Source organism: Zea mays, chromosome 8 (assembly GCF_902167145.1).
Source record: "Zea mays cultivar B73 chromosome 8, Zm-B73-REFERENCE-NAM-5.0, whole genome shotgun sequence".
NCBI lineage: Eukaryota > Viridiplantae > Streptophyta > Magnoliopsida > Poales > Poaceae > Zea > Zea mays.
The window spans coordinates 79974259-79987669 of NC_050103.1; the positions used below are offsets into that span (position 1 = coordinate 79974259).

Below are 13411 nucleotides of genomic sequence, written 5' to 3' on the forward strand. Positions count from 1 at the left end.
ATTAGCTATAGAGACACCAAAGTGGTTAAAAAATCACTGTACAATTAGCGTAGGTGTTTTGTAAAATAGGTAAATTAGTTAGACCATCGCGTATGCGCTTTGTTCCATCTAGGTTTAAGCGTAGTGTTTAGCTTCTTGCGTGTATCGTGCTTGTACTTGTAAGAGTTTGCAGTCACATCCGAGTACCTTTTGATCGGTGGGTCGGTCTGGTGTGGTCACTCGACTCGAGCTGTTTTCTTTACGACGACACAGAGGAGGAGGTGGAGGAGACGGAAGAAGTCAAGTCGCTGTTGCTCCGGCCGCTCCTTTCCTTTGTTGCCAAATGCGCATGCGTGCTGTGCTGCTGCAATGCAGCCGTCGACCCAGCGGCCGGACGGAGTGAACGCATGCGTGCTCTTCAAGCAGCAGCTGCTGCATGCTTTGACAAACCGGACTTATTGCACCTGCTGACGAATGACGAGGCGGCTATGGCATGGCATGAATGGATTGGCTTAGGTAGAGGAGACGAGGAGACTGGGAGAAAGCGACGGACGGGACGGATCGGACCACGGCAGCAGGCAGCACTAGCAGACGCGGTTTTACCAGCGACGTACAAGCCCAAGCCCTCCCGCTCCCGGTGCCGATGGCGTTGGCGGTCGACGTCGGACTCGGTCCGCGGCTCGCGACCCTGACTGCCTCCAGGCCCTCTGCAGCGTCTGCGTGGAATGCAGCTCCTCCCGCGCGGCCATAGCAGCTAGCGGCTTGCTTGCTGCTTCCCCTATAATACTTAGTATACGCACAGCAGCACTAGAACCAATGCAACATCCGTTCCGTTCCATCCATCTCTCTCTTCGATGATGACTCTGCCGACGAGCCCTGGTGCTGCAAGTGCGGTCGACGACGACATGCCCATGCCCGTGCGCTCGCCCAAGCTGCTCAGGACCAACTCGTCCAAGAAGGTGGCGGCGGCCAGCAACCTGGAGCGGGCGCTGCTCAGCTTCAAGTCCTGGGAGGCCACCAAGCCCCCCGCCGTTCCGCCGTCGCCCGTGGTGCGCCGCATCCACGGCGCCCGGCCTGGACGGCTGGCCCTCAGCAGCCCGACACCGGCGACGGAAAGGGACGATGGTGCCGACGACACCGCCGTCCTGCGTTCCCCGCTCCACGACGCCGCCGCCACCCGGGTGCAGAAGATGTTCAAGGGCCACCGCACGCGCCGCACCCTGGCCGACTGCGCCATCGTCATCGAGGAGCTGTGGTGGAAGCTCTGCGACTCCGCCTCGCTCGACCGCACCTCCATCTCCTTCTTCGCCGCCACCGCCGGCGGGGGCAAGCAGGAGACGGCGGCGTCGCGATGGGTCAGGGCCGGCAAGCGCATCGCCAAGGTCGGCAAGGGACTCTCCAAGGACGAAAAGGCGCAGAAGCTCGCGCTACGCCATTGGCTGGAAGCGGTATACAATGCATGCATTAGAGTATATACATTAAATAGTAGTAAACAAACAAACAAATTAATACTAGTAAATAAATAATAATTGCAGATCGACCCGCGGCATCGGTACGGCCACAACCTGCACCTGTACTACGACATGTGGTTCCAGAGCTCCAGCACGGAGCCCTTCTTCTACTGGCTAGACATCGGAGGCGGGAGGGAGATCCATCACCCCAGCTGCCCCAGGAGCAAGCTCAACGCGCAGCTCGTCATGTACCTGGGAATGGCCGAGCGGGCGGCGTACCAGGTGGTGGTGGCGGACGGGAGGCTCACGTACCTGCACACCGGGCTGCCCGTCCACACCACCGACGACTCCAAATGGATCTTCGTGCTCAGCACCACCAGGTCCCTCTACGTCGGGCAGAAGCGCAAGGGCCAGTTCCAGCACTCAAGCTTCCTCGCCGGCGGAGCCACGTCAGCCGCGGGCAGGCTAGTCGCCAAGGACGGCGTCCTCAAGGCCATCTGGCCCTACAGCGGCCACTACCTCCCCACCGAGGAGAACTTCAACGAGTTCATCGCCTTCCTGCGGGACAACAACGTCGACCTCACCGACGTCAAGAGGTGCTCGGTGGACGACGACGAATGCCCGTTGTCGAAGCCAGCAGCAGGCGCCGTGGTGGCCAAGTGGACGAGCGGCGCCGGCGCGCGCATCGGCTGCGTCCGGGACTACCCGGCGGAACTGCAGAGCCGGGCGCTGGAGCAGGTCAACCTGTCGCCGCGGGTGCAGCACACGGGCGCGCCGCCGCTCAAGCAGCAACAAGGCCGCCAGGCGTCACATTCAGATGGCAGTAGATAGCCACTCCGATTCCTCCATTTGCTCTGTAACCTGACCTCAAACAACTGCACAGCAAAGACTGGGTTTTTGTTCCTTGTGTGAGCTGAGCTCAACTTTGACAGAAAGAAACCTCAAATCACTGACGACCGTGTCCCGTCAAAAACAGAAACATGCACGCGTCTTCACGCAGCAGCATTCAGATGGAATGGAACTGGTTGGTCACCAGCAGCTGTTCTAGCCTGCGACCACGTCGCACAACACTACAAACATTCTCAGAGGCACAGCCAAAACATAACAGTTGAGCATTCCGGAGTTACACATGACATAACATTCTCAGATCTGTCACGGGCAACATAACATTATCAGAGAGAGAGAGAGAGAGAGAGAGAGAGAGAGAGAGAGTAAAAAAAAAAGCCCAATCGTTGAATCAACCAAAGCAGCATACGCACATCGCAGCAAATGTGAATCTCAACTCAAAATACACAGGACGCCGCGCAACCAAACAAATGGCAAACCTGTACAAGGGAAGGGAGGCTAAAGCAGCATAGCCATTGTCTATGCTCAGGCTCACTCACCCAGACATCTTTATTGTCTAGCCGCCCGTGGTACATAGGCCATGTCGGCGAGGGGCCTTGACGCAATGCACCCTCCCTGCCAAGGTCCCAAAGAGATGAGATGCTAATAGTGAACCCTGTCATCGCCGTCAAAGTTTAGGCCCTGCATTCCCCTTATGGTAGACTCGTAGTTCTTCGGGTTAGATGAGTGGCGCCTGCCGGAAGACGAGCGCCTGCCGTCCGAGGAGTCAGGCATCTGCAGGCTCCACCGCGGAGCTCCAGACCTCTGGAATGTTGCACCTGGGCTTGCGTCAGTCGTACGGCTACGTGTTTGCTCCGCCTCAATGCTTGGCTCTCGGCTACTAGAGACAGCAGGCCGCCTTGACGATCCGCTTGAGCGTCCCAAAAGAGTCGAACTGGAGAACTACATGTCATTTAAGGGTCAGATAATACATGACAACTAGCATATACATAAACACCCCAGAACGCCCCCCCCCCCCCCCCCCCCCCCCCGTCGCAAAGCAGCACCAAACAAACGTGAGTATATCAAACAGCTCACCACAGCATCTCTGGATGTCGATGCCTCAGGCCGAACAGGGGATTTCTGCTTGGCTAGGCTGCCTGCATTTATAACTGGTGGTGGAGCCTGGCGTCGCGTTGGGTCCACACCTGACCACCCGCTTCTCCTTCCCTCTTCAGTGCCTAATATGCATGAATGTAGCAGGCGGTAAGGCAACTAAATAATCTGACCAACTCACACATCAGCGGCACTTCAACTATGTAAAATAAAACAGTTCCATAAATTCATAATAGAATAGGCACTGGCCAGCAACAAAATCTGTTCCATTACCAATTAATTGCTTAACTGAGAGGGTGTTTGGTTAGAGGGACTAAACATTAGTCTCTAGTTTTTAGTCCCTTTTTTGCCAAACACTAGGACTAAAATATGGACTAAAATGATTTAGTCTTTAGTCCTTCACATAGGTGCTAAAAGAGACTAAAAGCCCATAATTATCATGTTGCCCTTACCTTTTTTGTATGGATAACTAATATTATGAGTATATTCTAAGGGCATTTGAGTCTTTAGACATTGTATTTAATAACTTTAGAATCTGTTTAGTCCCTAAAACCAAACATGTAGGGACTAAAGTTTAGTCCTATGACTAAAGTTTAGTCCTAGGACTAATTGAAACCAAACATGGCCTGACAAATCAATGGAACATTGCCTGGCATTTATCTTCTCAAAAAGGGGGAAAAAAGAAACAGCAAGATATCGTTCAGAGATGGCCATACAGCACAATGCATATACATAAGCTGCTAAATAAGAATTCTTGAGCGTCGGACCTGAATGTCTATTGTTGTTTGCCACAGGAGCCATCCCAGAGCTTTGTCCTACTGCTGGAGCCTAAATAAGAATGCATGAGTGTAGTCAGACAAAAAAAAATATCCATGTGTGCGCGATTGAAGAACGGTAGGAGCGTAAGTTTATTCCTTGTACTGACAATTGCACGTGGCGGAGCCGTGGTCATCTGTGCATGTTGGTACTTTAGAATTGTCCAGTCAAAAACATAATCAAACTGAAAACCTGACCAATGGGTAACATATTTCCGAGTTAGCACTTTGCTACACTTAGTTGCAAACATGGTTTAGTCATTAAATGAAGTATTGGCATTTTGGCAATACTAAACCAACCTTCCCGAATAAAAAGGTCTCTGAACAATCTCTTCAGGTATTGATAGTCTGGTGGATCTTCAAAGCGTAGTGAGCGACAGTAATGGAAGTAAGAAGCAAATTCGGTAGGATATCCACGGCAGAGAGCCTACAATTGGGGAAACACAATAAGAACAGATACACCGAAGAAGGAAGGAAACACAGTTAGTATAGAACAATGTATGACCTCAATTGAAGTAGCAACTTTCCTTTCGCTGATCTTTTCATACTTCTGTTTCTTGTTCCCAGCTTTCAGGCCCTGCCATGGAAGGCTGTAGGCAAACCACATGTTAACCCAGACATATCAGAAAATCAGAGGTGAAACAGTGAATCAGGTTACAGTAAACAACCTTCCTCTCAAGAAGTACATCAGTACATATCCAAGAGATTCCATGTCATCCCTTCGGCTTTGTTCTGAGAGAAGCATCAATCGTAGTATCAAAATGAAATGTCACGGAAAGGTAAGAGAAGTTTTTAAGGACGCCTGGAAACTAGCTGTCACCAATTGAATTAAACCTACCAATTCCAAGGTGGGTATTTACGCTTGCATATCTTGCCGTTCCAGTCAAGTTCTTGTTCTCTCTGCAATCACATGGACAAGACTGAAGGTTCAGATCTTTTAAATTGAGGTGTATTATTCCAGTTACTTGAATTTCTAGTTGTTGACGCCAAATTGGGCCACACGCTAGCAAGGGCTAGCATTCTCAAGATTCCGAACAACCTTGATCACGGTGAGAATGCAGCGGATCGACGAAACCGACCAAGGGATCGGCTAGGCCGATGTTGAGCCCGTTCTTCGCGTGGTAGAATCCTAAACACCTTCCCGGAAGACCCATCGTGGAGGACTACGTGGATATTATCCTAGGGACCGTAAGGCCACCTAAAACGCTACCAAATCTAGCCAGGAGACGTGACGTGCAGCAAGGTAGAGACTAGAGAGAAAGTAGGGCAAAAGAGTGTATGTTTGTGTTTTTGACGATTAGAAGTTGGATTCCTCAATCGGCTGTGATCCTCTCATTTATATAGAGGGGGATGGTCGTGTCCCAGTAACAAACAAGTCCAAAACACATTCTTCAAGTTTCCACATCGAAAATAGATCCAAAACCAATTTGAAAACCAAATCGGTTCAGATACAACAACGGTTTCCAAACCAGCCTGGCCGGTTTCCTCGGGGCTCAGCATTAAGGCTGAGCCAGGTCAATCAGCAAAACCTGCCTGGCCGGTTTGGGGACAATGAAACCGACCAGGTTGGTTTGGCTGGGGCAGACAACAATTCCTTTTCGGTATTTTCTTTGTGCACCAAATATTTTCTTGCGTGCTCTCAATATTAAGAACTTGATGGTGTAGCCTAAATTCCATGTTGGTACATTTTTGCGTGTCAACACTAGTGGTACGTGGAACAATGTCAAACATAAGCATAAATAATTATGGACCTACTGTGGCAGCATCAGAAGCTATATCAGTAAAAATATTATTGGTGATACTATGGAGCAAGTACAATTATTTTTACGGTAAAAGCAGAAATAAATAAGAAGTTGCACTTGCACAGCAGTTTGCTTACCTGTATGGAATGTGCTGGTGTGTTGATGTATCTCTGTACTTCTTTGCAAGTCCAAAATCGATAATGTAAACCTATATGAGAGTAAAAGCAATTATTAACGTGTGCACCTGCTATTAAACCCATAGGTAGATCGAGGGAATATAACAAATCACCTGGTTTGCCCTTTTCCCGAGACCCATGAGAAAATTGTCCGGCTTGATATCTCTATGCAAGAATGACTTGGAATGAACAAATTCAACTCGATTGATCTAGGAAAATAGAGGACATTAACATCATAATCATACACAATTAAATGAAGAGTGCAAATTTGGTGGCCAAGGGGGTTGGCGCCCTCGTTATCTAAAATGCAATGCTGCAATGTTTCAAAAATCATCGCAAAAACCATGTATGTAGTACACATAAAATTAAGTATAGCCGCAACAATCCAGTTTGAAATTCATCCTAGATGCCAAGAAACAAAATAGACAAGCAATCAACGTGGCACTGTTCATCATGTGCTGACAGTAACATTTCTGTTATTTTTTACCTCAGCGGCAAAGATGAATCTCAATCTAAATTGTTGTGGTTACAGTTAAATTTAGGTGTGCTGCATATATGATTTTTGCAACGTTGTACGCCAGACCCCTGGGCGCCATATGATTTTGCTTAAATGAAAGCAGATGGGTTGAGCAGAAATATAAAGGTACGCAAACAGAGTAGTGAACTAGTCATGCTTCAATGATGCAGCATACCATTTGATCAGCAATCATCAAAACAGTTTTGAGAGACAGCTTCCTGTTACAACAGCTAAAAAGATCTTCAAGGCTTGGCCCCAGTAAGTCCATAACCAAAACATTGTAATCACCCTCAACACCAAACCACTTAACATTTGGAATCCCAGCTGCAGATGGAGAGAAAAACGAGAGTCAACACATTGTAAAACAAAGAGCGGGAATGAAGCGATAAGGAAAATAAAAAAATTGTGTGCATTACTTCCTCCTTGAAGTATTCTATATAACTTCGACTCGTAAAGCAATTGAGGATGCTTCGTCTTAACGTTTTCCTGGATAAAAGATTAAAGCAATCGATTATTTTAACAAACAAGAGAAACAATTCCTACACTAACGTACAATCGGACCTAAGCAGCCTAGATCCCTGCAGTCTGGCGATACTCCTACTTAAATCGAGAAATTAGGGCGAGGAACTCACCAGTTTAATTGCGACCTCCTCGTTTGTCTGCACGTTCGTGCCTGCACAACCACACAGGCCCAAAAACTTATCAGCGACTCCGCAAGACGGGAACTTAGGAACGAAAAATCAAGACGTTTTGGGGTAATTACGAACGAACCGAGGTAGATCTCCCCAAAGGAGCCGCTCCCCAGCTTGCGGCCGACGCGGAACCTGTTGCCGATGCGCGGCTCCATGGCTGTGGCGGAAGCCGTGAGCGCAGCCGCGTCGGGGGAGACGATCCGGGAATCAGCAGAAGCAGACGGAGCCTGTTGATGCACCGGGGAGATTCGGGGCTAGGGCTCGCTCGAGTAGATCGAAGTGGTGGGCGATTGGGGATTACGTGCGTCCTCGAGCACAGCACGGCCCGACTCTCGGCTATATAAGGAGAAATTACTGACTGTCGTCGAACTCGGACAGGAATAGTTAAGTTCCATCTGGCGTTTTGTTTCGCTTTCCTCGTCTGACTTGGACATCAAGTAGATGACGTGGTCTTATCAGGGCCCTTGGATATTGCGATGTGGGTCCAGCAAGTTAATAACACTATGTAAAATGCAACACGACCCCCGGCCACACCAAACAACGTCACTGTTCCTTTTTAAAATCTTGCCTTGCTTTGCCTAAAGAAACAAAAAACGGGACATGTTTGAAATTTTGAGTGGCTAAGTGAGAAAGTGTAACACCCTAAATTTTAGGGTATAAAAATTTCTTTGACCTATACTCAAAATTCAGATGTTACTCTTTCCTTTCTTTGTTTTTATTTTCTCTTTACTAAATTAATTGAGAGTTATTTTGTTCTATGTTGACGTGAGCCCTAAAAGTGCTTTGTTGTTGCATGCATGATATTGCATAGTGTTTCTAAGTCGAAGAATTGTTTGAAACATGTTAATATATCTTGTAGAAGTTTCCGGTAAATTTTCATATTTCTCTGAATATTTTTCTATTTTTTGATAACCAAAATCTATTTATTTGAGACACTTAAAAACATTTTCAAAAGTTCTAAATATGTGTTTTGAGTTCATTGAGTGACAAATCATGTCTAGGAATTTTTCTAGAGTTTTTGAGCATTCGAGATATTTTTCGGACATTAAAAACGATTTCAACATTTTTATGGAATTATTTTAATTTTAAAAATGGGTTTATTACGAAAAATAAAATATCTTCAAACCCTAGCAATATATCTATGGCTGGAACCCTCTTGTCGAGCCCTTTCTAAATCTTGAAATCGTTTTCCTAGATTCGATCCATAATTCCCGGAATTGCTCGCCGAAGTTCGAGGCGGTTCCAACTTCGGCGAGTAATTACATTCAATCCGTATGTCGTTGGCAAAATCCAAGAGTACCACTGCATTCGTCTCATCGAGAGCTTCGTCTCGAAACTTTCGATTCATCAATCCGACCTCTAGTTCACCGTCAATCGACAGATTTCTCCTCTGCTTTGGCGAGGGTCTTCTTCTCCGTTGAGTTTTTCCATTGTTGTTCATGGAAGTTTCTTCGTTTTCTTCTCCATGCGCAGCCCCCTCTCCCCTCTTCCCCCCGTGCGACCCGCAAAAGGGGGAGTTTTTTGGCTTAGCCTTGAAAGATATTTTGATTTGCCAAAACAAAATGTTTTTACTTAAAGGTGAAAAAATGAATTTGTTTTGCAAAAACAAACCAAGTGGTGGCAAAATGATCCAAATATGCCAAATCATGTGAAAATTCATTTGGTTTTGAATTTGACATCAATTTGCACCTTTTTTCTCTCAATTGAGTATGTTAGTACATTTTAAGTTGCTTTTGATGGGTTGGCATAAATCACAAAAATGGAGAGATTGAAAGGGAAATGTGCCCTTGGGCCATTTCTTAGTGTTTTGGTGATTAAGTGCCTAACACGTCACTTTGATATAACATACTAATTGTGAGTATGAGCTTAGAGTTAAAGTGAAGCAAATTGAGAATTGTAAGAACAAAGTGTAAACTCTACAAGAAATAAAGGTATGATTCTAGCACTTAGTAAATTGTTTTTGGTACTAACTATGTTCTACTAAATGCCAGAAAACTTCTCAAATTAAGAGAGATTCAAAGGAAGAAGTTTGTCTAAGTTCAGCCAAACTTGCACTAGCCTGCAGCGCACCAGATAGTGTCTGGTGCCTAGGCTGGCGCACTCAGCGAACTGGCCGCTCTCAGGAAAAACACTGGGCGCCGCGGCTATAATTCGCCGGACTGTCCGGTGTGCCAGCCGCGCGCCTAGGCAATGGTCGACCACGCGATCAGCGGGCGATATGTGGCTCAACCAATGGTCAGCAGGCAATACCAGACTGTCCAGTGTGCCATGGGACCAATGGCTGGCAACGGTCGTCTTCACCGAATAAGGAAGGAAATTGTGCATTGTTCATTGCCCGGTGCGCTCACGGACAAAAGGCAACCAGGGCCTTCCAAATGGAGCTCCAACGGCTCCTTGCTTCCTTGAGGCTATAAAAGGGACCCCTTGGCGCATAGAGCTCCACACCAAGCATCCATCGAACATCCTACAACGTCTAGACTTCGCAAGCACGCATTCGTTTCATTGTGATAGAGATTTGAGCACTTCTTTGAGCTGCAACTCCGTTGCGTTGTTTCGTGTGCTCGGTTCTTGACTTGTGTGTGTGTTGTTGCTACGACTCTAGTTCTTGTGTGTGTTTCTATTCACTCCCTTACTCTTGTGGTTTACTTGTGATCAAGCGCTTCAAGACCGCTTTGAAGGGACGCAAGGAGTATCCAAATAAAAATAAATCAAAGGGAAAGTGTTTGTGCTTCAAATGCGGTAAGCCTGGTCATTTTATTGCATAATGTCTCGATAATGATAATGACCAGACACAAGAAAAGAAAGGGAAAAACTATAGGAAGGCGAAGGGCGAGGCTCACATCGGCAAGGAGCGGGACTCAGACTGTTCTCCATCCGACTCCGACAATGAGGGACTTGTTGTATCAGCTGTAACACCCTGAATTTGGGGGTATAAATTTTCTTCTCCAATATTCACCAAATTCAGGTGTTACTTTCTTTTCTCTTCCTGTTTCACTCCTTCCTCCCATTTTCAAAACAATATAGAGAATAGTGTCCGTATCACGTGTAACCAAAACCTAAGTTGATATTGTTGTTGCATCATGCCGAAGCATATTTATTTTGTCTGATGTTGTGCCTAGTCATGCGTTTGTCTAGTTTTGGGTTTTGATTCGTGGATTAATCTCGATTAGAAGCAGGCGAGAGCGAGTAGGGGGTAGTCGGCCTGACCTGCGGGCCAGCCCGGCCCGACCCAGCCCTAGGTGCGTGCCCAGGCCCCACCTCCCCCTATGTGTGCCCCCTCCCCCTCATTCTCTCTTTCCCGCACAGCAACCTCCCTCTCCCTCTCTTCCACCTCTCTCCACCTCTCCCCTTGCCCTAGGTTGGATCCCGGTGAGCGGTTGCTGCCGTCCGTCGAGCCCGGGGTGAGCTCCCCTCTATCTCCCTCCCCTAGTCGATCCCCTCCCCCGTGTGCGCGTGCAGCTCCCCGGCGAGCCCCTGCCCGGCGCGGCCATCCGGCTCTCAATTTGAATTTAGTTTTAAATTCAGTTTAATTCATGTGCTGCGTCACACGCTTCGTCGCACGACGATTCGTTTTAAATTCTGATTTAATTCACGTGTAACGTCGTTTTAATTTCAGTTTAGTTCAAGTGCAGTGTCGTGCGACGATTCATTTTAAATTCAGATTTAATGCATATGTTGCGTCGCGCGCTGCGTCGCGCGACGATTTGTTTCAAATTCAGTTTAATTCATGTGTTGCGTGGCGCGCTTCGTCGCGCGACGATTCTTTTTAATTTCAGTTTAATTCGTACATGCTGCGCGCGCTTCATCGCGCGGCAACTTGTTTTAATTTCAGTTTAGATCGCGTGTGTTGTCGCGCGCTTTGTCGCGCGACAATCTTTTAAATTTACCTAAAGTTGTGTATAATAATTAAGTTGCGTAGTGTAATTTTATTTTATGCATAACACGATTATTGAATTAATATAATTATGTTTAGACAAGTATTCTAATCCATAGCTGCTTAACGTAATTACCTTTCAACCGTTGTAATTTCTTTCTCGCATAGTCATAGATGCGAGCCCTGCGCCACACGTCTGTTTATTTGTTATATTGTATTGTATGGTGTATTGTTTCTTTCTATGTTGAGATTATAGAATGTATATTTGAACCCGTATAGATAACGGTCCGTTGGTGGAGTCCGAAGGAGTTGCAGGCGAAGACCCTGAGCAGAAATTGGTTGGTGAAGGCAAGTGTCCTCTGACCTATTTATGTCATACTCATTTTATAATTCACTCCCTGCACTTACATAATTTATAACTAAGGATTGACTAGCTTCGTTTACCCTATCCTTGTTCATTTGGGTTGGATCATTTTTGGATTAGCTCTATGCTAGAGCTTTACTCTAATCAATGAACATAATGAGATTATTTATGATACGATGGTTAACTTTTAATTATGATGATGGTATTGTGACATTCATGGGGGCTCGAGCGGTTTCTCGAGTGCCTCTCCGTAAGGACTGGTTCATTGGATGACCACCCGGGAAAACAGTACATTCATGAGGGTGGAATAGGACACCCTTAACTAATTAATTAGAGGAACTAGGGTGTAGTTTGCTTCACTGTCGTGCCGTCAATGGGGCTTAGTGTATGCGGCTCGCTTTGCCGAGGGTGGTTTGCCCCTTGGGGAGGAGTGCGGTACATTTAGGAAACTGAAAGCTCTCTTGTGGGTTTTGGTGGTTTGGATGACAACCCAATTATAGGACTAACAAGTGTGCTAAGTGTTGAATAGATGTTTAATGCAAAGCTATCAGGGTTCAATACAAGTGAACAAGTGTGATGGTCCAAAGACTGGATTATCTATAGATAATGGACATCACAAGTAAGATGGACATTACTTAAGTGAGACTCGGTGTGCGTAACTTAGAGACAACCGATCAAGCCAAGGATGGAGCAAGAAGAGCTTCAAGGTACCGAGTACACGGGATAAGGTCAAGGAGACCAGGAACCCAAAGCCAGGGGTGAAGAAGAAGACTTGCAAAGTCAAGGTTGATCGAGTTAAGAAGAGTTATGGTGCATCAAGGATCACTACATAAGGACATGACTTACAACCAATGAGGTAACATCTATAGTTATATGGTGTAAGTCATAAGACTCAAGATCAAGCTCGAGAAGTGAACAAGGGGGTTGGAGCTCAGATATGTCAATCTAGATCAAGTCAAGTTGTCTTGATGGTTTAGAGTCCAACATCGACCTCAAACATGTCAAATTGGGTAAAACAATGAAAAAGGTTAAGTATGTAAGGTTTGAGTGTTCAACCATGTTGCATACACCTCTTACTATAAGCTTGGTGCTTTGGTTTGCTCTCTAACTCTTTCTGTAGACAAAGTGCCATTCTAAGCTCTACTTGAGGAGAAACAGAAAAGCTAGGAGAAGAACAAGAAAGAGGTAAGTTTCTAGAACTAAGTCAATTGGATTATACTCTAAATGTGTTTGTTTAAGTCTCAGGAAAATCCTCCCAAAAGTTGAAGTCAAACGGAGAAAGAATGGAGGAAAAAGCACTTAGTGTGCTGTTGGCTGGTGCACAGGACAGTGAATAGTAACTGTCCGGTGCACATGACAGTGAATAGTAACATGTCCGATGCACATGACAGTGAATAGTAACGTATTCGGTGCATATGACAATGAATAGTTACGTGTTCGATGCACATGACAATGAATAGTTACCTATCCGGTGCACAGGTCAGTGAATAGTAACATGTCCGGTGCAAAGGACAATGAATAGTAACCTATCTCGTGCACCAATGGCTAGCTCTTCCAGAGAAGGAAACTATCAATCAGATCTGTTACTGGACAGTCTAGTGCACCCACAAACAGGGAAGGCTGGGAGCTTCGAAATGAAGCTCCAACGGCTCCTAGGCTCTTTGGGACTATAAAAGGGACCCCTAGGCGCCTCCAACAAGAGTACAAGAGCAGCCAACAAGTCCATACATCATTTAGATCAATTCTTTCTCTCCCTCTCTTATGTATCTCTCTAGTTTGTGTAGAGGCGAAGTTATAAGCCTTTAGAGAGAGGGGAAATGTTGCTGAGAGCTATAGCAAAATCTTGGGTGCATTGTTACT

At 46.4% G+C, this 13411-nt stretch overlaps 2 protein-coding genes across 3 annotated transcripts; one reads left to right on the forward strand and one right to left on the reverse strand.

Annotated features, from left to right (window-relative positions):
* The first annotated feature begins 671 nt into the window (after window positions 1–671).
* LOC103635434 (Putative calmodulin-binding family protein) lies at window positions 672–2468 on the forward strand. Its single transcript, XM_008657893.4, has 2 exons — window positions 672–1427; window positions 1515–2468. Exons 1-2 carry the CDS (start codon window positions 834–836, stop codon window positions 2259–2261), a joined length of 1341 nt encoding a protein of 446 aa, XP_008656115.3. The 5' UTR covers window positions 672–833; the 3' UTR covers window positions 2262–2468.
* Window positions 2469–2517: 49 nt separating this feature from the next.
* On the reverse strand, window positions 2518–7736 carry LOC103635432 (casein kinase 1-like protein 2). 2 transcript variants are annotated; one of them, XM_008657892.3, is made up of 14 exons: window positions 7393–7736; window positions 7254–7294; window positions 7038–7107; window positions 6797–6945; window positions 6218–6313; window positions 6066–6136; window positions 5025–5086; window positions 4855–4918; window positions 4692–4776; window positions 4487–4613; window positions 4297–4379; window positions 4139–4199; window positions 3354–3496; window positions 2518–3210 (listed from the first exon to the last, which is right to left on the reverse strand). In XM_008657892.3, the coding sequence occupies exons 1-14, from the start codon at window positions 7466–7468 to the stop codon at window positions 3157–3159; spliced, it is 1182 nt and encodes a 393-aa protein (XP_008656114.1). In that variant the 5' UTR covers window positions 7469–7736; the 3' UTR covers window positions 2518–3156. The 2 variants fall into 2 exon arrangements, with proteins under 2 accessions (XP_008656114.1, XP_008656113.1); XM_008657891.4 differs by having other exon boundaries at window positions 2518–3218.
* Window positions 7737–13411: the final 5675 nt, after the last annotated feature.